General features: G+C 44.7%; 1 protein-coding gene across 1 annotated transcript in view; it reads right to left on the minus strand.

Moving 5' to 3' along the window:
* Window positions 1-21,498, minus strand: part of Fanci (FA complementation group I) — a 55,108-nt gene that overhangs the window by 9,687 nt on the left and 23,923 nt on the right. The window contains exons 14-26 of the mRNA XM_052763083.1: window positions 19,170-19,297; window positions 18,536-18,606; window positions 17,227-17,341; window positions 15,693-15,815; window positions 11,644-11,712; window positions 8,558-8,659; window positions 7,396-7,572; window positions 7,201-7,322; window positions 6,452-6,616; window positions 5,556-5,735; window positions 3,272-3,438; window positions 1,820-1,902; window positions 968-1,084 (exon numbers count right to left, since the gene is read on the minus strand). Of these exons, the coding sequence (XP_052619043.1) occupies window positions 968-1,084; window positions 1,820-1,902; window positions 3,272-3,438; window positions 5,556-5,735; window positions 6,452-6,616; window positions 7,201-7,322; window positions 7,396-7,572; window positions 8,558-8,659; window positions 11,644-11,712; window positions 15,693-15,815; window positions 17,227-17,341; window positions 18,536-18,606; window positions 19,170-19,297 (1,619 nt within the window). The remainder of the gene's footprint in view (window positions 1-967; window positions 1,085-1,819; window positions 1,903-3,271; window positions 3,439-5,555; window positions 5,736-6,451; window positions 6,617-7,200; window positions 7,323-7,395; window positions 7,573-8,557; window positions 8,660-11,643; window positions 11,713-15,692; window positions 15,816-17,226; window positions 17,342-18,535; window positions 18,607-19,169; window positions 19,298-21,498) is intronic.

The raw sequence follows: 21,498 nt of genomic DNA on the forward strand, positions 1-21,498 counted from the left end.
GCTGAGCTGTAGCTGGCGTGGAGAGGGAAGGGAGCTCTTCCCAGGCTAACCTGGATCTAGGACATTAGGATCTGTCCTCCAATGCTCAAACACCCCCCACCACAGGTGACAGTCTCTCAGGGAACAGCAGTTCCTGGAGGCAAGACCCCACATGAGGAGCCTTGCATCCCTAGGGCTTCAACAGGACAGAGGTAGATAGGGATGGATTGCTAGCTCCTATGGATCCTTTCCTGTCCTATGGAGCTATTACCGTTGAATTGAACAGACCCACCAACGGCCCTTCTCTCATTCTCTTTATGTGTGGATGCTCATATGGACGGGCAGTCTAAGTATATGCACATATACCGACACATATAAACACGCCATCCATCTCTGCAGGTGTTTCTGCTGTGGGATTGTGGCCACACTTGCTGATTTATCATTGGTTAAATTTCTCCTCAAACTGTTGTTTCCCTATGAAATCCAATCGCTGAACTTCAGCTGCCTTCACAATTAAAGCTGTCATTTCAGAAAAGGCAAAACCACCAGAAGCACAAGGACCGGGAAAGAAGCGTGTTAAAAAGGCTGAGGGCACCAAAGACAAACCTGTCTGACAGAAACAGTGTTCCGAGTCGACAAACAAAGCCAGTATGTTCCTGACCTTACGTGGCTGCATGGGCTCTGACAGAAACAACTATAGGAAAAGATGCACCCTACAGCACCTTTGAAAGGATATTTAGAGGGATACTTTTGTTGGATTTTTTTGAAGTAAGCTGGCCTCAAACTTGCTATGTAGCCGAGGATGACCCTGAGCGTCTGGTCTTCCTTTGGATTTATGTGGCTGGGGATCAGACGCATGGCCGAGTACAAGGTGAGCACAGGTCCTGGCAACCAGCCCCATCCTCAGCCCTAGGTATATGCTTTCCTGATGACACAGTTCTCGTCTTCTGAGGGAGACTAAATGGGACCGAACAAGCACTGCTGTTACCTGAGGAGAGGAGGGCTCCAGCATCCTGGACAAGGCGGACAGAATCGTGATGAGCAGCAAGGCCTCCCTACTGTTAAAATCTTCCTCTTCACCGCTAAGCAAGTTCAACAAGGACCTCTGCAAACAGATGGGGGTAGACATTCTGTATCAGAGAAGAGACAAAAGCTAGACAGCCTCGTGGCTGGAACAGAAGCCAAGGGGATAAACTCCGGCCGGAATTGAACAGCAGTTTTCTGTTTCAACTATAAACTGAAGAATTCTCTTGCAAACGAGGGCGGTTTCTAGCCTCACCCCCTGCAGTACCCACAAGGAACAAACTACGGTTTCTGGTGGTCTCATCTGCTTGGAGCTGGAGCTTAGCCTCTGACCTCAGGGCTGGACCATGCCCCACGGCTGCCGCCTGTGCCCTGACAATCAGTCTGATTTGAGTATCCGTTTGGCAGTCTGCTTGACTACAATGGAGTTCCCTTCAGGAATGTTTTACCTCCTCTGTTCCCAGCAACGAGTCCTGGGACACAGGAGGAATGGTAACCATTATCTGTTAAAGAAATCCTTGACACGGAACACACTGATACCCTGACAATTACTGCTGAGAAACTTCACGGGCTTCCTGTTTCCAGTCCAGATATCTGTTAGATAAGGCCAAATTATATCATATAATCAAACCAAAAAACCTGCCTCCAGGAGAACTTCTTTATGGCACCTTAAACAATGATTCTCAGAGGCCACGAGTCCTGTCGGATCCTCACTAGGACCCTTTCAAACACATCACTTTTCACTCTAAGAGCCGTCGGTTACTTCCTGTCTGACTCCTCCCAGAATTCAACACAGCCGCTTCCCAAGGCTTCTCACCTGAAATTGCCGGATCTGGAATGCAGCTCTCTGAGTGACAGTGATACCTGCTTCTTCTCCCTCTTCTTCTGGGCCTGGGACATCTGGAAATGGAAACAATCCTGTCTTCTTTCAAACTGACTTGGGTTTTTGTTCTTTTGTTTTTTTGAGACAAGGTCAATGTAATAAATAACCCAACCAAGCCTAGAACTTCCTATGTAGCCCTGAACCTGCAATCCTCCTGTCTCAGCTTCCTGAATGCAGGAATAACTGGCCTGCATCATCACACCCAGTTCTTTTTCGACCCCCACACCCCCCCCCCCACTTTGGTCCTGGGGATTGAACCTAGGCCCTCATGTGCTAGGCAAGCACTCTACCAACTAAGCTGTTTTTACTTAGAAACTTTTCCTTTCCTTTTGTTTTACGTGTATGGGTGTTTAGCCTGCATGTGTATCTGTGCACCATGTGTGTGCAATACCCACGTAACTGTAGATGCTAGGAGTGGGCATCAGATCCCCTTGGAACTGGAGTTACAGATGGCTGTGAGCTGCCATGTGGGTGCTGGGAATTGAACCCACGTCCTCTGGAAAAGCAGCCAGTGCTCTTAACTGTTGAGCCATCTCTTCAGGCCCAGGTACTTTTTGTTTGCTTGTTGTTTTTTTTTTTTTAATTACACACACACACTTATACACACACACACACACACACACACACACACACACTTTTAGTAGGGACTCACCTTGTAACCTTTCCCAATCTAGAAATTATTATGCAGCCTCAAATTTGTGGTACTCTTCCTGCCTTTCCCCCTTGAGTGGTAAGTTTATATGCACCACACACCAACTTTGGAGGGAACTAATACTTAAAATTGCATTATTTTGAGACTGGGTCTAATAGCCTGGGTACTCACTATGAGCCAAGTCTGGCCTCAAACTTGTGATCCTGACTCAGCTTCCCAAGTACTGGGATTACAGTTCTGAGCCATCATGTCTGGGAACAGGTAAAATTTTAGAAAGCCACAAAAAAAAAAAAAAAAAAAAAAAAAAAAGTCTGGAGGCTGAGATAAATGTCTTTCTAAATTTCACTTTCTTTTTTTCAAAGGGGTGGTGGTAACAAGGATTGAGACAGGGTGTCTTTATTATGTAGCTCTGTCCTGTGCTTCTAGAACTCACTATGTAGACCAGGCTGGCCTCAAACTCACAGATAGCCGCCTGCCTCTGCCTCCCGAGTGCTGCTAAAGGCCTGGCCACCACCGCACGGCTTTAACTTCGCTTTTTTACTGCTGTGTTCCATCTTCAGTCACTATTTGTGGTTAAAGGCAGTGCAGTAAGTGCCACCCCCGAATCCACTAGATGTCACTCCTCAGCAGCGTGAGGGCTCTTCTCAGGTGTCCTCTGGTAGGTGCGCAAACAGATTCAAGGGTCTGGCTTTGGAGACACCCAAGCCAGCCATTTCTGACACTGTAGTGCCTACCCAGAGCCCTGAGAAACTGCTGGATCTTGGGTTGATAGAACTGTTGCACGGCGCTGAAGGTCTTCTGCAAACCCTCCAAGCACAGCAGTGAGATGCTCTTCCCTTTCTCTTTCTTTCCCGACTCTTCCACTGAGATAGGGATGGACATGTACCTCCACAGCAAGACCCTAAAGTGCGGGAAAGTGGTTTGTCAGCATGGACCCTTAATGTCAACCTATACATGGTAAACCTTGTCCGATGTACACAAGGTTCTGTGAAGTTTCAGAAGCTCATGCATGTGAAACTGACTCGCCATTAAGGTGTTTCTCCACCTCCCTGATAGTCAACGCTCTTGATTTACAAGTAACTACCGGTCTCGTTTCTTCTCCCACAATTCCACCTTGTACAAGTTACCCATGCAAGTGCCATCACTGAAGGGGTGCTGCTCACCGGCTTGCTACCCGTGGCTTGCTCAGCCTGCTGTCTTATAGGACCCAGGACCACCTGCCCGGGGGTGGCACCACCCACAGTGCACTGGGGCTCACACACATCAATCATTAACCCAGAAAACGCCCTCCCAGACCTGCCTAGAAGCGACCTGATGGAGGCAATCCCTCACTCCAGATGACTCTAGTGTGTGTCAAGTTAGCAAAAAAACTAACCAGCAGGAAACCTCTCTAATCCCGGGCTTGGTTTGAATTTTACCAATCCCCACTTAGGAGAACTCCAAGAAACCCATATAAGCCTGTCTCAATTCCCTGCTGCCCCTGCCCGAGCAGAGGCAGCTGCCTTCTTGTGTCTTTCCCAGTAAATTTCTTGTGAGGTTTGTTGTGTGATGTGACTTTGTGGTACTCCTTGGCTCCCCGACTGCCAAGAAAACGTTTCCTTCAGAGCTGTAACACGTGTACAGGGGAAAGCTCTCCCCTCTGAGCTGTGACACGTGTACTGGGGATGTCCCCTCACAGCTGTAACCCTTACAACACCTCCCCAGATACAGTGTCAGACAATAGCAGTATAAAGTTCCTAACTCCTGAGCCATCCCCCAGCCCCTGTGGTATACCCTGATCAAAGCACTACATGTACAGGAAAATAATGTTTTAGAAGCTGTTACTTGAGAGGACTGGGGAGCCAGACCACAGCCATGACAGGTTTCTAAAAGCCCTGACAGGGACCAGGCCTTAGTTTCGGTTTACTGGAACTGGCTGGAGCTGAGCATGCAGTCCTCTGGAAGACCACAACTCAGGGGTAACCAATCAGCAGGCGCTCCCCCAGTCTTCTGCTGGCTAAAGAGAGCTTTTCCTACCCTGCTGCTGGAAGGTCCCTAACCACTAGAGCCTCCCACCAATCAGCCAGCAGACTAATCTTTCCTCCATCAATCAGCACCCTTTGGGGTCGCTATATGCCACCCCAACATGTTGGAAATAATAAATGCTCTTGCTGATTGCATACGTGATTGATGGTCTTTCTCGGGGACTTCTCTCGGACCCTAACATTACTGAGCCTTCTATAGATGTCAATTCAGTAAAGATGGGTGATAATGCTGTTCAGGTCTTTACCTCATTCCTGCTTTTTGTCTTTTTATTTCTTTTTTTCTTCCTTTCTTTTTTTTTTTTTTTTTTTTTTTTTGCTGCTGTTGTTTTTTGAGAAAGGGTTTCTTGGTGTAACAGTCCTGGCTGTCCTGAAATTTGCTTTGTAGACCAGGTTGGCCTCAAACTCACTGAGATCCACCTGCCTTTGCCTCCCGAGAGCTGGGCTTAAAGGTGAACACCACCACTACCCAGCTAGTTTTATTTCTTTTTAAGAAAGATTTTACTTCATTTTAAATTAAGTGTATGTGTATTGTGTGTGTGGATATATACATGTGGGGGCAGGAGTCTGCTGGGTCCTTCTAGATCTAAGAGAGGGGACTGTGAACCACCTGGTATAGGTGTGAGGGACTGAGCCAGAGTCAAGAACAGCACACACAGTACACACTCTGAACTGCTGAGTCATCCCTCTAGGCTATATATTTGCTTTTAAGTACTTTTCATCTGTTGGCAGGTGCATGTACATTTAGGGTGGTCATACTCACTTTACGCATAATTCAATCACTATGTAATAATTCCCTTTTCCAAGCTGGGAGTGCAGGAAGATTTTATGAGACAAAGAATCCACCCAAAACAAAAGGGAAAAAAGACTCACTACGAGCTACTACACTTTCATACACTCCTAACACATGCCCAGTCGTTCTGTCTCTAATTTCCTGTCTTGCAGAATTCACAACACACAAGCTGGCACACAGTTGGAGGGTTCGAGAGTGGCTTACCGAGTTATGTCACAGAGGTTCTGAAAGACCTTGTCTGGGTTTTGGCCATCAGGACCACTCACGTGCCCTCTTCGGATGAGCTGCTGCACCTTCTGCAGAGCTACATTCACAGCATAGTGCATAAACTCACTGCTGGACCGCAGGACAGACAGGCTCTCTTCATGGCTCTGGACGCTATCTCTAGAGAGAGAAAAGGAAGGAAGGAAGGAAGGCAGGAGCTGAGCCTGGAGGTGGAACCTGTAATCTCAGCAACTGGGAGGGTGAGACAGGAGGATTGCAAATTCCAGGCCAGACTGGGCAATGGAACATGATCCTGTCCAAAAGAAAAAGAGAAAAGGGGTGGGGTACAGCCGAGTGGTGCGTGCCTCACACACTCGAGGCTTGTGTTTAATCCCCCATACTAGATACAAGGGGAAAAAAAGATTTCTCTCCTGTTGCTGTGGTCTGGGATTAGGCTTTCTAGAGACTTGAGAACAGCAGCACTCAGAACGCTCGGATGGACAGCATAAGTCACTGCCATGGCTGCTCCCCCACTGATCCCTCCCACTTTAATGAAATCAAAGCATCGGTCTTAGTCTCTCAGACTTTGGACTGTCCTGCTGTTATTCAGTTCAGTTTCTCCTTTCTCCCCCTTTGATCTGCTGTTGTGTACGGAGTTCTTGAGATCTTCTTACAACACCGCTAGAATCCGTCCTTTTCATTCATGAGTCCACAGCTTCTCACTGAATGCCTCCCTTGGGTGATGCAATTTTCATGTTATGCAAATTAAAATCTCCTAACTTATTTCCTACTGTATATATCATGGCACCAACTATGACTCCAAACTGGGCAACCCGGGAAACGGGGCCCATGTTCTCTCTCTGTGGGACTGCCTCTCGACACGAGGAGAATCTTACCTGAAGAGAGCACTGAGAAGATCAGACACGAATTTCATGGACAAAAGGCTGTCATGTGTCTTACTGGTCATTTTGGTTTTGCCTTTACCAGCTTTTTCGTTAAGGATGTCAGAGAACCTCTTGTAACACGTAAACAGGCTCAGAATCTCCTCAAACTTACTCTTGCTGCGTAAAAGGAAAGAGAGAGCAGAGATGAGCAGCGTCAGCACCTGTGATCTGGTTTCCTGGAGAATGCGATTACCAGGCTTCTTCAAATGTCCGATCTTCGATACGGCATTGTGAGGTAATGGGCCCTCATGAGCACTGGTACCCCCAAGTCACAGCAATCTCTGCAAGTCCTTTTCTCTTTCCTCTGATTTGTTCCAGTCAAAGACGACCATGGAAGCCCAGTACTACCACTCATAAAATTTTTGTATTAGAGTCAGTAGTACTTGAATTCAGGATCTGGGAACTGTGAATAAATGAAAACTTGCAGGAAGACAGAATTCACAGGCCTGGTGGAAAGAACATAAGGCGTGGTGGCACAAGCCTTTAACCCCAGCACTTGGGAGGCAGAGGTAGGCTGATCTCTGTGAGTTCAAGGCCAGCCTGGTCTATAGAGTGAGTTCTAAGCCAGCCAGGGCTATGTAATGAGACCCTGTCTCAAAAAAACCGAAGAAAGGGAAAGACATATTATAGTCTTTGTTCTTCTCATGTCTAATGTAATGAACAAATGATAAAACTGTATCAAGGGTCATAGCAATCCTTACCTGAAATTACTTATGGAGAAATTATATTCTATTAGAACTTCACACACTCCCATTATGAGACATGCACAGATATTATTCTTGATGCCGACACTAGTGCTCTGAGAAAAATCTGCTGATTTATCCTAAAAGACAAACACAAATTAACACGCTACGAAAGCCTCCATTGGTCCACGCAGCTGAGGACTCAGTAATTACCAGCTCAAAGTCTTCTAGCTCACTCTTAATCATTCTGATAGTAATAGACTCCAACATATCATCCAGCTCATGGTACAATCCCTCTTCTTCTTCTTCTCTTTCCTCTCCCTGCTGCAGGGGAATCACTTTGCTCTTATACCAGGCCAAGCAATGCTGAATGCAGGACAGCAGATGATCCTGGAGAAGAAAACAAACCATAAGCACCCACGACGCTGTTCCGAAGCACATGTTATTCGCTGGCACCACACAGCAGGCCCATCTGAATTAACAAAGCTGGAAAAGTGGGACTGAACTAACAGAGGTGTCTCCTAAGCCCTTCCCAAGAACAGGCCCATAAGGAGCCAACACCTCAGAATGAATCCACAAGCGCTTCTCTGGTTTGGTATCAACACCATGAAAGCCGATTATGAAGTTAAATGTCCCCAAGTCCTGAAAGCTATTCTAGAGACAGGGAATGCTGAGGTGATCTTTGGGACACCAACACAGCATCATCTCATGGCCCTGAAGTTCCATTAGTGACGACCAGATGGGACAACTCAACCGCTTCCCACTTTCCTTGCCCTGTATTCGAAGTCACTCGTGGGGTGTCTCCCTTTTTGCCATCCCTTCCCACCTTTCTGAAGCTAGCTAAGAACAGAGACCTGTCCTAGTCTCCAGAGTTCACCAGAGTGCACACTGCAACTCAAGTGAAGCCAGCCCCCTCCAGACTCCTGCGCGCATCTCTACTTCCACCAGTGTGTAACCAAAGGTCTGTAAGGGACAGACACGACACTCTTAGGAAGAGGTGGTTGTCACGATTAGTGAAGGGAGACTTTGACCAAGAGACCCAAGTAGGGAGGTGACTCAGCACTGGCACTTGCTGCTCTTGTCGAGGATCTGGGTTTGGGCTTCAGCAGCCACAGTGTGGTTCACACCTGGCTCCAATCCAGTTCCAGAGAATCCAATGCCCTCTTCTGGCCTCCAGGCACCAGGCACACACATGGTGCACATACACCCAGGCAGGCAAATGCTCATATTCATAAAATACAATAAATAAATCTTAAAACGGGTCACAAACAATGGACATGGAAAGAACTAGAAAAGGTCCAGGGAGAACGGGACCCACTGCAGACCAGCTTCCCACCGACGGCGAGAGAGTGGCCGCAGGGGCGGCAGGTCTTACCAGCGGTTCCTGTAGAAAGATCTGACCTCCCTGGGTCAGAACGCAAGCTCCTAGTTTCAGAGGAGGTAGCAGGTCAGGTTCCGGCTCATAGGACAGCTTTAACTGTGTACGTGAAAGAGAAAAGTCATGACTCATGAACACTTCCTGAGTATTTAACAGTTGCAGCTGATGGCACCTTCGCCTTCTAAGACACGTTTCCCAACTGTCCAAAGAATGATGTAACAAATTTAAATTGTTTGCCCTGCCTGCATCCTTTCAAAGTGCTGGAGGCACAGCACTGATCAAGACAACGTTTTTTACCTTACTTTTTTACTCCCTCGCTTGAAAACTGAGTGTACTGGTAAAATTGAAGCTATATAAGGGTTAACTATTACAACACACACAAAGAACTTCAAACACTACTTGTACACAACAGGGCTTTAAAACAAATCCTGGCTGTTATTTACTCCTGTCTTTTCACACCTGAAGTCTGCAGAATTTTACTAGTCCGTGTATTAAGCCATATTGGAAAGCATTGCTCTATGCCTCAAACACATTTTTAATTCTTGTTAACAGTGTGATGCTGTGGGATGGTCTGTATGTCAAATGTGTTGCTCTGATTGGTCAATAAATAAAACACTGATTGGCCAGTAGCCAGGCAGGAAGTATAGGCAGGACTAACAGAGAGGAGAATTGAGAGAACAGGAAGGCGGAGGGAGACACTGCCAGCCGCTGCCATGACAAGCAGCATGTGAAGATGCCGGATGCTGCCGGTAAGCCACGAGCCACGTGGCAAGGTACAGATTTATAGAAATAGATTAATTTAAGATGTAAGAACTAGATAGCTAGAAGCCTGAGCCATTAGGCCAAACAGTTTAAATAATATAAGCATCTGTGTGTTTATTTTATAAGTGGGCTGTCGGACTGCTAGGGCTTGGCGGGACCCAGAGAGAAAACTCTCCAGCCACAGTGTGATGATGCTTGAAAGATATAATTTAGCTACCAGGGCACACATTTTACAGAGGAGCATGCCAAGACCCAGTGAGAGGTTTTCAGATAGCAAAGGCCTTCCAATAACTTACACATATCTAAGACCTTAATTTCAAATGTTTTTTGGGATTTTTCCCCCCCAGAATTACAATGAAGCAATGGGGGATGGACCTGTATCGACTCACATCTAATTGTGGGAAAAGGATGGACTATGGGCCTACCCAAGCTCTCCCAGTGAATATTCCCAGAGAATAAATGTTTTATAGATGGCTAAATAAAAAAAAAAAGATTGTGATAATGTTTAATGAATGAATCTTGAGAATTTATTTATTTATATATGATGTCTCCATCTGACCTCATCTCATCTTGATGGTCCTTTGAAATATTTCATTAATTTAAAATATGTTTTTGAGCTGGGTGTTGTAGTTTAAATAAAAATGGCCCCTAGTCCATCAGAGGCCCATAGGGAGTGGTACTATTAGGAGGTGTGGCCTTGTTGGAGGAAGTGTGTCACTAGGGGATAGGCTTTGAGGTCTCAGAAACTCAAGCTAGTTCTCTTCCTGCTGCCTGCGGATCCAGATGTAGGACTCTCAGCTCCTTCTCCAGCACCATGTCTGCCTGCACGCCACCATGCTTCCGGCCATGACAATAATGGATTAAACGTCTGAACTATAAGCCAGCCCCAATTAAATGTTTTCCTTTATAAGAGCTGCCAGTATTTCTTCACAGCAATAAAACACTAAGACAGGTGTGATGGCAAATACTTTTAATCCCAGCACTTGGGAGGCAGAGGCAGAAGGATGTCTGAAAGTTCAAGGTCAGCCTGGTCCACATAGTAAGTTCCAGGACAGCCAGGGATATGTAGTGAGACTCTACTTCAAAAGAACCAACCACACAATTTTTTGAAACTAAAAAATCCAAGCCTGAAGTGGTGGTGTATATTTGAAACCCCAGCACTTGGAAAGCAGAGTTAAAAATCAGAAATTCAAGACAGCTTCAACTACAAAATGCATTTGAGTGCAGCGTGGACTACACCCATGTCTCAAAATATATAAAATAAAATAAAATTGAACTGTTCCAAAAAGAGTCCTTCTGATTGAAGGGGAAGACTGAGAATCCAAGGAAGATTTAGGAGACAGCAACAGAGCAGCAGGTGAGTGACATTCAAACAGAGCATGCCTACAACTTAGTAGCACTCCAGTTGTGAGTTGTTTTTAAAGGACCAAGCAGACGCCGTAACAGGCTGCTCAATCTTCTCTCAGAGATCAGGCCTCAATTTCAGTTTCCTGAGACCTTCGCAAGCAGTTTCTGGGAGGGCCATGAACAAACATAGTCCTTGCAGTAGCTCCCTTTCTGCATGTACTCTGATCGCTCAAAGTTCAGCCAGTTATTTACTGTCTGGGACCCCTCACCAACTTAGAGCAATGTGCATGAGTCAAGGACAGAGCCTGGGTCACTGAGCAGCCCCCACAGTCAGTACATGCAAGGCCAACCAGCCTCCATGGCAGCTCAAGAACAGAGCCTGGGACTTGTCCAGGCCTGCCCAAAAATGGGTAACTGTAACCCCCAACTAACCCTAGCCAATTAAAAGTTACTAATATGATTGCCACTCAAATAAAGCAATCCTGAGTCTGTTCCTATGAAGTCTATAGACCCTAAGACCTCTTTAAAAACTCTGCCCCATTGCTACTTGGGGGTCTCTCCTGCTCTGCTGCTATACTAGACGGACAGAGAGTTCTGAGTTAACTCATAATAGTAAAAAGACTCTTTGCTTTTGCATAGGATTCAGTCTCTTTCTTTCTTTCTTTTCTTTCTTTTTTTTTTTTTTTTTTTTTTTGGTTTTTCAAGACAGGGTTTCTCTGTGTAGCTTTGAACCTTTCCTGGAACTCACTTGGTGGCCCAGGCTGGCCTCGAACTCACAGAGATCTGCCTGGCTCTGCCTCCCGAGTGCTGGGATTAAAGGTATGCACCACCTCGGCCCAGTGGATTCAGTCTCCTGGTGGTCTTTGGGGGACTCTAGGTACAACAGTTTTGTATTTACAAAAGTCTAAAAAGTATTGTCACATCTTAATAACCTCATCTGATTCCCCTATGTGAGCCATAAAAACATGTCTTACCTGTGAGAAGAGAGTCTGCATGATTGAATTAGCCAGCTGAGAGTTCCGTCGAAGAACATCATAGAAACCCTAGGAGCAACACGGAGACAAGATTATTCTTTAAATTGATTGTGTGGGGTGGGGGTGGGGGATGTGCCGCATGTGTGTGTGTGCCTGTGGAGGCCAGAAGAGGGTACTGAACTCCCTGGAGCTGAAATAATAGGCAGTTATAAGCCACCTAAAAATAGGGCCGGGAACCTCAGGTTCTCTGAAGAGCTAAGTGTTCTTCAACTGCTGTGCCCACGCTCCAGCCCATACAATCTTCTTACTTACACACTCATGCTAAAAACAGCATTCTAAGCCGGGTGGTGGTGGCACACACCTTTAATCCCAGCACTCAGGAGGCAGAGGCAGGTGGATCTCTGTGAGTTTGAGGCCAGCCTGGGCTAGAGAGTGAGTTCCAGGAAAACTAGAGCTGTTATATGTGGTGATATATTGTGTACCCCAATAAATTTGCCTGAGGATCAGAGGACAGAGCCAGCCACTAGATTAGACATAGAGGTCAGGCAGTGGTGGCACACACCTTTAATCCCAGTACTTGAGATCTCATGTCTTTGCTTGGGAAGGACACATGCCTTTAATCCCAGGAAGTAACATGGCAGGGCAGAAAAAGGTATATAAGGCGTGAGAAAACAGGAACTCACTCTCTTTTGACTGAGGATTTTGTAGAGGTAAGATTTAGTGGTTGGCTGTTCTGCTTCTCTGATCTTTCAGCTTTCACCCTGATATCTGGCTCTGGGATTTTTTTAAAAGATGATCTAAGATTTGAACAACAGTTATACAGAGAAACCTTGTCTCCGAAAAAACAAAACAAAATAATAATAAAAACAAAACAACCCCCCCCCCCAAAAAAAAAACCACACCAGCATTCTGAGTCTCCATTAGGGTTACACTGCAGCCAGACTTGCGATTTAAACTACCACCAATAAACATTGAGTAACCTGTAAGCATATCATCTTTCTCTTACTTACTCTTTAACTTCTCTCATAATACTTGGAGGCTTACGTGTTCCCTTTCATTTTGTTTTAAATACTTTACTTCCATTTCTAGCTATTCAGTGCTAGGCTGTGTAATTATAAGAAGCCTTCACATGGTTGTTGATCTTATAACAGCTGACATTGACATGTATCTAGCAGATTATCTGGTATTGGTGATACTGTGCGAACCAGCACAGCTTCAGTCTCCCCTTTTAAATGTGTGTGCCTTTATTTCTTTTTCTTGTTCTGTCCTATCAGCTAGCGTCTCAACTACGAATGTTGGTTGAGCAAGTATGTGTCTATGCATAGCAATCGTGACAGGCATGACAAAGCCTATGCAGCCCAGGCTTTTCACGATTTTTTGTGACCCGTCTTTCCTCAGTTACCCTCATGCTAGGGTTATAGATGTGGTCATTATGCCTTGCTCCCTCCAGTTAATAGCTCAGTGGTAAGAGCACTTGCTACTCTTGCAGAGGATCTAAGTTCCATTCCCAGTAGCAACATCAGGGGCTCACAACTGCCTGGAAGTCCAGCTCTAAGGGGATCCAATACCCTTGGCCTTCACAGGCACCTGAACCCATACACCAAAACCAACACACACATACACAATTAAAAATGACAAAAATAAACCTTAAAAAAATTAGGGGCTAGAGTGTGGCTCACTGGTAGCGTGCAGGAGAGACAGATAATTTCAGTATTTGCAAAGGCATGCCAAGAACTGTATAAATGACTATACACCCAAAATACAATGCACCCAAAGTATTCCATTTGGCTTTAAAAATCATGTTGCCAGAGAAAATTTAATGAAATGAGAAAATGATTACAACATAAAGTTAGATGATAAATTTTACATACATATGTGTATAAGAACAGTAGAATTGGTAATACTCCTAAACAAATGTGTGTGTGCCTATGTACACATGGAGGCTAAAGGTTAGAATTGGGTGTCTTCCATAATCACGCTCTGCCTTAGTTATGGAGGCAGAATGGTTCAGGGAACCTGGACTTTGCAGCTGGGGGGCCGGTCAGCCCCAGAATCCTATTTTCACTTCTCAGCAACAAGCACTTTACTCTCCCAGCCACCTTCCTACCTAAAACAATTTTAAAAATTCTCCCTATTTTCTACAATAAACCTGAAAATTCCAGGATCTACCAACTCAACAAATATTGTTAAGGTGACAAATGAGTGCAGGTGTGACAGAACTCCCTTGTAATCCCAGCACTCGGGGAGGTGGAGACGAGAAAAATCAAGAATTAAAGCACAGAGAATTCGAGGCCAGCTTGGGCTACATGAGATCCTACTGGGGGAGGACCAAAAAAAAAAAAAAAAAAAAAAAAAAAAAAAGCTGTTCTCTGAAATAACTTTGATCTATCCTCATTTGTTTTTTTTTTGTTTTTTTTTTTTTTTTTGTTTTTTTTTTTTTGTTTTTCGAGACAGGGTTTCTCTGTGTAGTTTTGCGCCTTTCCTGAAACTCACTTGGTAGCCCAGGCTGGCCTCGAACTCACAGAGATCCGCCTGGCTCTGCCTCCCGAGTGCTGGGATTAAAGGCGTGCGCCACCACCGCCCGGCCTCATTTGTTTTTTTAATTTAATTGTATTTATTCTTCCATCATATGTTACATCCCGATGGGCTTCCCGTCTCTTCACTCCCCCCAGCCCCCACCAACCTGTCCACTCCACCCCCCACCCTCCCTGTTGAAAGTTTCTGATATTCTCCATTCCTTCCACGCAACATCTATGCTGAAGTACATGACTTCCTGAACACCTCAAATACTAGAAACAGCAGTGTATCTTTCACAGACACTGGGTCCTGTTCCTAGCGGCTGGGCTATGTTTTTGTTTTCTGCTTTTCGCTAGCTATTCTGTCATTTTATGTTATGTGACTGCATCAGATCTGCACCTAAAAGGAAAATAAGGAAGGAAGGAAGGAAGGAAGGAAGGAAGGAAGGAAGGAAGGAAGGAAGAACGGACTGTCTTCTTACTAAACTAAGCTAAGTATATTAGAGATTTAAGAAAGGCAATTTTAAAATTAATCTCTGATGAAGCCGAGGTAAGACCATCGCAAAGGGGAAAGCAGAACCTGGACCCTCTAGGTAGTGTCTACACTAAGTCTATCTAGTAGTTAACGTTTCTTTTTTAATGTAGCTCTGCCTGCCTCTGTGTGGTGGTCTGAGAATGACCCACAAAGGCTTATGTTTGAGTACTTGGCCCCTAGTTGGTGGGGCTGTTGGGAAGGATTAGGTGTGTCTAGAGATGGGCTTTGAGGTTTCAAAAGTCTCCCACCTTTTCAAAGTGTTCCACCTCTTGCCTGTGGATTTGTTTTGTTTTGTTTTTCGAGACAGGGTTTCTCTGTTAAACAGTCCTGGCTGTCCTGGAACTCACTTTGTAGACCAGGCTGGCCTTGAACTCACAGAGCTCCACCTGCCTCTGCCTCCCAAGTGCTGGGATTTAAAGGCGTGCGCCACCACCGCCCAGCTTGCCTATGGATTTTGATGTGAGGAGTCTGCTGCTCCAGTGTCGTGCCATGCCTGCTGCCCAGCTCCCCACCACGAAGGTGAGGAGTTCCTTCGGAGCTGTAAGCCCCAATTAAACACTTCTTCCTTGTTGTCTTAGCCATGGTATTAGCGTGCAACAGAAAAGTAACTAAGATACTCTGCCTGGCCAGTACCGGGGTGGAGGCATGTGCCACCATACCCAGTTCTGGGAAGTTTTTATGCTTAGTTTATGAACACAAAAATTTGAAATCTGAAGCAATAAAGTAAGAGTATGTTGTGTATGACAGAGAACTTAGAAATGACAAATTTGGTTAAATTCAGACTGGTAAATTAGCAGTATATCTAAATATTTCAGATTAAAATAGAATGGTTACGATATATCAGTTATTTACAATTTTACAACTTACTATTACTATCCACTGACTCTAACTGCATAAGGGCACACATCTACTGTTCTTCTTGAACCAAGAAAAGATGGACATAAGGAGGATTATTCTCTGGATAGGGTCGACACATTTCTTCTACTTTCCTGACTTACCTCATAAAGCATGAGTCGAACATCAGCCTGCTGTCCTAAGCATCTTCTCAAACTGTCTATGATCTCAAGGCAAAACGTTTCATTGGCAACAGAATTGTAGCGGCTGTGAACGTCCACGTGCACCTGGAAGGGAGAGGAGCAGCTTGTGTCCAGCCTTCTAAGTGGTTTCCAAGATGGCGGATGTGCTCTTGGTCAGGGAAGCATACTAGGCCTAGCTCTCCCTGTTCTAAAAACACAGGACACGTGCAGATGTGGTCATCGTCGCCACGCTCTCCATGCCACTCATTCTGGTTTGAAATGAGCTAGGTTTAAACCATTCTAACAAGATTAACTCTTCTGTCCCTTAGGGTTTAGTTGAACAATGTCAGCCACTCGGGAAGGTGGCTGACTACATCATGACAACCCAGTAGTCTCGATATTCATGATTTCATTAAAAACCTTATGACTTCCATTAAAAAAAAAAAAGCTTACCTCCTTACATCCACAAACACCAGGGAACTTTAGAGACAGTCTTGTTTGATTGTGCACATACAAACAGGCAGAAAAAACACTCTCACATATAAATAAAATCTTTAAAAAGTAAACTTTTAAAAAAGCAAAATGGAGCAAATGAAGTGTTGATATCTTACTTAACCCAACATAGGCAAATGCCTCTGTTGGTAGCCCTACTAAAGACTGCAGAATTCGGAGTCTAGAAAGCTGTGTGGACCATGGTTAACTTTTCAACAGGGGCCTCACGGGGCCAGGTGACCGTGCTTGTCCACTCAGGAGTCTTGGGGCTGCTGCTGAATCAGTTCACTGCCCCGACAAGAAGACTGTTATCATCACCTCTCCAGCACCATGTCCCCTACATGCCTCCATGTCCCGCCATGATGATAAGGGACTAACCCTCTGAACTGTAAACCAGCCCCAATTAAATGCTTTCCTTTGTAAGAGTTGCTGTGCTCATGGTGTCTCTTCACAGCAATAAAATGATTGAAATAGTTTTTGTTTGTTTGATTTCCCTCTAAATCTTTATTTATTTATTTATTTATTTATTTTTGGTTTTTCGAGACAGGGTTTCTCTGTGTAGCTTTGCGCCTTTCCTGGAACTCACTTGGTAGCCCAGGCTGGCCTCGAACTCACAGAGATCCGCCTGGCTCTGCCTCCCGAGTGCTGGGATTAAAGGCGTGCGCCACCACCGCCCGGCCCCTCTAAATCTTTAAATAAGCATGAAGTGTGTGTGTGTGTGTGTGTGTGTGTGTGTGTGTGTGTGTGAGTCTGTGTATACACATACACATTTCAATCAAGTGTCTAGTTCAGCAGCTACATGAAGGCTATTCTCTACCACATCAGACAGCAGTCTGACATAGAGCAAACCCGCTGTTAGTAAGTATGGGATGAAGACAGTCCTCACACTTACAACCCCAGCACTCAGGAGCCAGAGGCATGAGGATCACTGCAGGTTTAGGGGCAGCCTGAGCTACTGAGACCCTGCGTCCATGTTACTGATCTTGAAGCCATGTCCACAGACGCCAGTCTGAGTGAGCCTTACCTGAGTGACACCGATAGACTGGCTGCACTGGGAAGACGACAGGCTGCCTAAGACTCTAAAGTTCTTCAAGAGCAGCAGAAACCCAGCAACTGCGGACTTCCGGGCATCCAGCTGGCTAGCTCAGGAAGGCACAGAGAAGTCAGCAGCACGGGAGATTCAATGAAAAAAAACCCACACAGAAGGAATATGAGGACTACGTGTGGAAATCAAGCACAAGCCAAGCCTAACCGAATTTACAAGCTCAAAATAAGGCAGCAGGTGTTCAGAGCAGCTATCAGCATAGGAACGCAGCGGGTTGTCTCCGCGATCTACTTAACCTGATGACAACCTGGGTAACTTTTTATCCTGTTTGCAAGACTCCATGGCAGTCGGAAGAATCCTGAGGCTATAAACCGAGCTGAACTTGAACCTGCATACCGAACAGCAATGGAAATGACTGGGTTTTGCTATGTCTGAATGAGTGTATTCTTCTCCAAGCTTCCTGTTTACACAGGAGCACAGTACCTGATGCCATGTAAACCTTCCATCCAGATAAATGACAGCTTCCGGCTGCAGCTCAGTGATCAATGCATGCTACAGACATTAGAGCATATAACCCTGTCTAGCAGGCATGCTTTTGGGAGAGGAGTAATAAAAAGTTGTCAGTTCTAGAACAGAGATAATAGCTACTTGCTAGTTATTCCTCTGGACATGTATGAGTGCATTACAGCCAATTGGATAACTGGGTATCCTATTTTCAAAGTATCAAATGCCTTCCACACACCACTATATTACATTTATACACTCAACAATAAAGGAAGAGGGGTCAGGAGGCACTGGATGAGCTCCAAGGAGGACACAGGCCCCTCAAAAATCACCAGGTCCACTAGTGACTGGGCCATAATTCTGCTGCCTACTGAAGTGAGATACGTGAGTATATTCTTCTTGACTCCCTTTCCCTTGGCATGGTGGTTAGCTCAAGTTTCCAAGCCTTTTCATGAAGGTTACTGTAGGGGTGGGAGAGCAGGGTACTGGAGATCACCAGTGGTAGACTATTCCCAAGACCACATGCTGTCTAACCTTTAGTGACTTGTCACGCCTAAGCCTAACTGTCCTTGGGTAAAATGAGAATTGTAATAATCTGCACTTCCTGAGGTTGCCTGAAGACCAAATGAAAAGAACACAGAACCCTTGGCACAATGCTCCCCCTGCTGAGAGTGCTGTGCGGGTTAGTGATCCGCATGACCGCTGTGAGCAGGGGCAGGCAGGAGACAGCAGATCACTTACATTACAAGGCGCAGCCCCTGTGGTCTCAAGGAATGCGACATACCTGGCGAACATGGCTTTCCGCAAGACAAGGATCAGGGAGTCTCTCATTGACATGCTGACTTTGAGAAGCGGCTGAAGAACAGAGATCACCCCACATTAGCTTAGCCCCTTTCGGTGACTGCCATTAGGATTTTGGTGCTTTGGATCTGTTTGTGTATATGGTCCATGCTGGTTATAGTGAAGACAATGGTGCACTGTGAAATAGTAACTGGAAGTTGTTACTGTCAGCCATGGTGATACAGGCCTCTAATGCCAGCATCTCAGGAGACGAGGGCAGGGGGACTGCATCAATTTGAGGCCAGCCTTGACTACCCAGAGGGGTCCAGGCTAGCTTGGGCTATAGAGCGAGATCCTGCTTTAAATATCAATCGATCAAACAAACAAGAGTAGTCTGAATGCCTTCATGAACCCTCTGTGCTCACTAATTCCTAAGGTTCTTTCCGTACAGTACTACTGAAAATGAGCTGCAGGGAAACAGACCCCATAGGGGCTGGGCTTGGGAAGCAGCCCTTCTCTGTGCATTTAGCAGTTCAATACGAAACTGTGTGAGACTCAGGAAAAGGGTGTGCTAGACTTTCCCAACTAGACGGTTAAAGCTCGGGCCTGGGAAGGCAGCCGCGTGTCAGCTGACTTACCTGCACGGCCCTGAGCAGCCCCTGCACCGTCTGAAGAGGTAGGAAGGACAAATAGTCAAAAGTCTCCGTGACTTTAGAGCAGCTCTGAAGAATTAAAGGTGCGTACATGATGATATCCGAAAGCAAGTCTGAAAACAGAATCTGTAATTAGTTGCTTCACATTGCTATAAAATAAAGATAAGGAAGCATCTAAAATCTATACAAGGAAAGAAATGTTGAGTGTTTTGTCTCTTGGTTAAAATATAAATTTCTATTGGCTGTGCGTAAATTTTCCCAGTGTTACCAAGATATTTTATCATTTTTTGTGATAATATAAAAATAGCAAAATTAAAATGTCTAGAAGAAAGGACGCAATCCATTTACACTGACTGCACAAGTGTCAACTGTACTCATGTCACTAAGCAAAAGTAAGTCAATAAATAAATATTTATTTATTTATTTGGCAAACACATGGTCCTATCAGGAATATATAAGGCATATTCTTCTTTTAAGAATTTTAGTAGTTTAGACAGAACACAAGCAAAAACATCTCAAAAGAGAAAAATAATAGAGTATCAAGTACCGAGTAATTCCCAACATGTATTACCTAACAAACAGTAGACAGAATTTAAACAGGAAGTGCACAAGAAGAGGTCACTGCGGTATTTAAGAAGATCAAGAGAGAGTAGTATTCAAGGTTCTGAAGGAACAGAAACCCCAGAATGGCCAACTGTGCACAAAAGCCTAAGAAGGACACAGAGGGGGATGGGAGGTCAGTGGATGGGGCGAAGGAGCCAGATAGTCAAGTCAGTGTGGGAAAAGTAGGTTAGGACTGAAGTGCCAGGCACTTGAGAGGTCAGGATAAAAACCTGAGGCCAGGCTGCCTTCAAACTTGCAGAGTACTGGGATTACAGATGTGCATCATTATCATGTCTGGTGAGAGGCGATAATTTAGAAAAGAACATACTGATTTCAGAGTGATAGTTACTGGTATTTTAAGAATACAAATTTAGTGGCAATATGCAGGGATGGACAGGGATTGCTACAGGGAGAAAAAGTCACCTCAGAAACCAACCGGGGAATTGTGACTCAAAAACTTGTAAGAATTAATCTCATACAAAGTATGTTCTCTGGTCATAAGTTAGAAACCAGTAACAAGATGATACTTTAAAGAAAAAAGAAGAACATCTTCAGATACTGGGACACTAAAAGACCCACTTCTAAAGAACAAATCACAGGGAAATTTAAAAAGATTCAGACTAAATGGAAATTCTAGAAATGTGGTACATCTAACATGACATTTAGGGGAAAACTTATAGCTTAATATTTTTCAACAGAAAAGAGAGAAAGGTGTGAAATTAATAAGCTGAGCATCCAACCAAAGGAGGAACAGACTACATGCAAAACAAGTATGGGGAAGAAAACAAAAGCAAAAATCAAAGTGAGGACACAAAGCGATACATTAAAAACAGAAAGCTGCTTAGAATTTCATTTGATCAGGAAGAGAGACACTGGAAACGATGACTCGGGAATGAGAAAGGAGCCACTAACAGATGCAGAGCCCTCGGTCAGGTCCAATGGTATGCTTCCTACACATTTCCATCCAATCTGAGGTTTGACTTCACATTTGGTAGTAATGTTATACAGAAAGGAAATTTTATAATTTGATGAAGTCTAATTCGTTGATTTTTTTTTTACATTTCCTATTTTACATACTATTTTTTAAATAAATCTTCTACCTTCCTCCAAAAGTACCTAGTTATTCACACTGTCACCAGTACTCGATGAAGTCATTCTTTTTATTTCATTTTGGAGACAGGGTCTGACTATGCAGCCTTAGTTAGCCTGGTGCTTGAACTCAGAGATCCTCCCGCCTCAGCCTCCTGAGTGTTGGGATTAAAGGCGTGTGCCACAACACCTGGCTATGGCCATTCTTTTTAAACTTATGCATTCTAATACCTATCAGGCAGGTGTACTACGGTATCTAGTTACACTGTTCAATTTCATTTTCCCAGTGCCTAAACTGACTACAGTAATAGCTTCACACCATATACACATATTAAAAGTCATTAAATTGTCATACTTTAAATGTGGAGATTATGTTAGACATCATAAAGTTGTAAGATATAATAAAATATTAATTACTGAACTTCAGTGAACTCCAAAATTTAAGGGTTAAAGAAAAGTTACCAATTAAAAAAAAAGGTGTGTGTGTGGGGGATTGGCCATAGGCATGATAAGAAACAAATAATTACAGTTCTGAGGACCTTCTTGAAGTCTCAGAAAAGCCGTAACAGGTCAGACAACAGTGCATTTAGCGAAACTGGTGGGTAAGAAAAAGGGAATGGAT

Source organism: Peromyscus californicus, unplaced genomic scaffold (assembly GCF_007827085.1).
Source record: "Peromyscus californicus insignis strain IS unplaced genomic scaffold, ASM782708v3 Scaffold_4__1_contigs__length_199733344, whole genome shotgun sequence".
Taxonomy (NCBI): domain Eukaryota; kingdom Metazoa; phylum Chordata; class Mammalia; order Rodentia; family Cricetidae; genus Peromyscus; species Peromyscus californicus.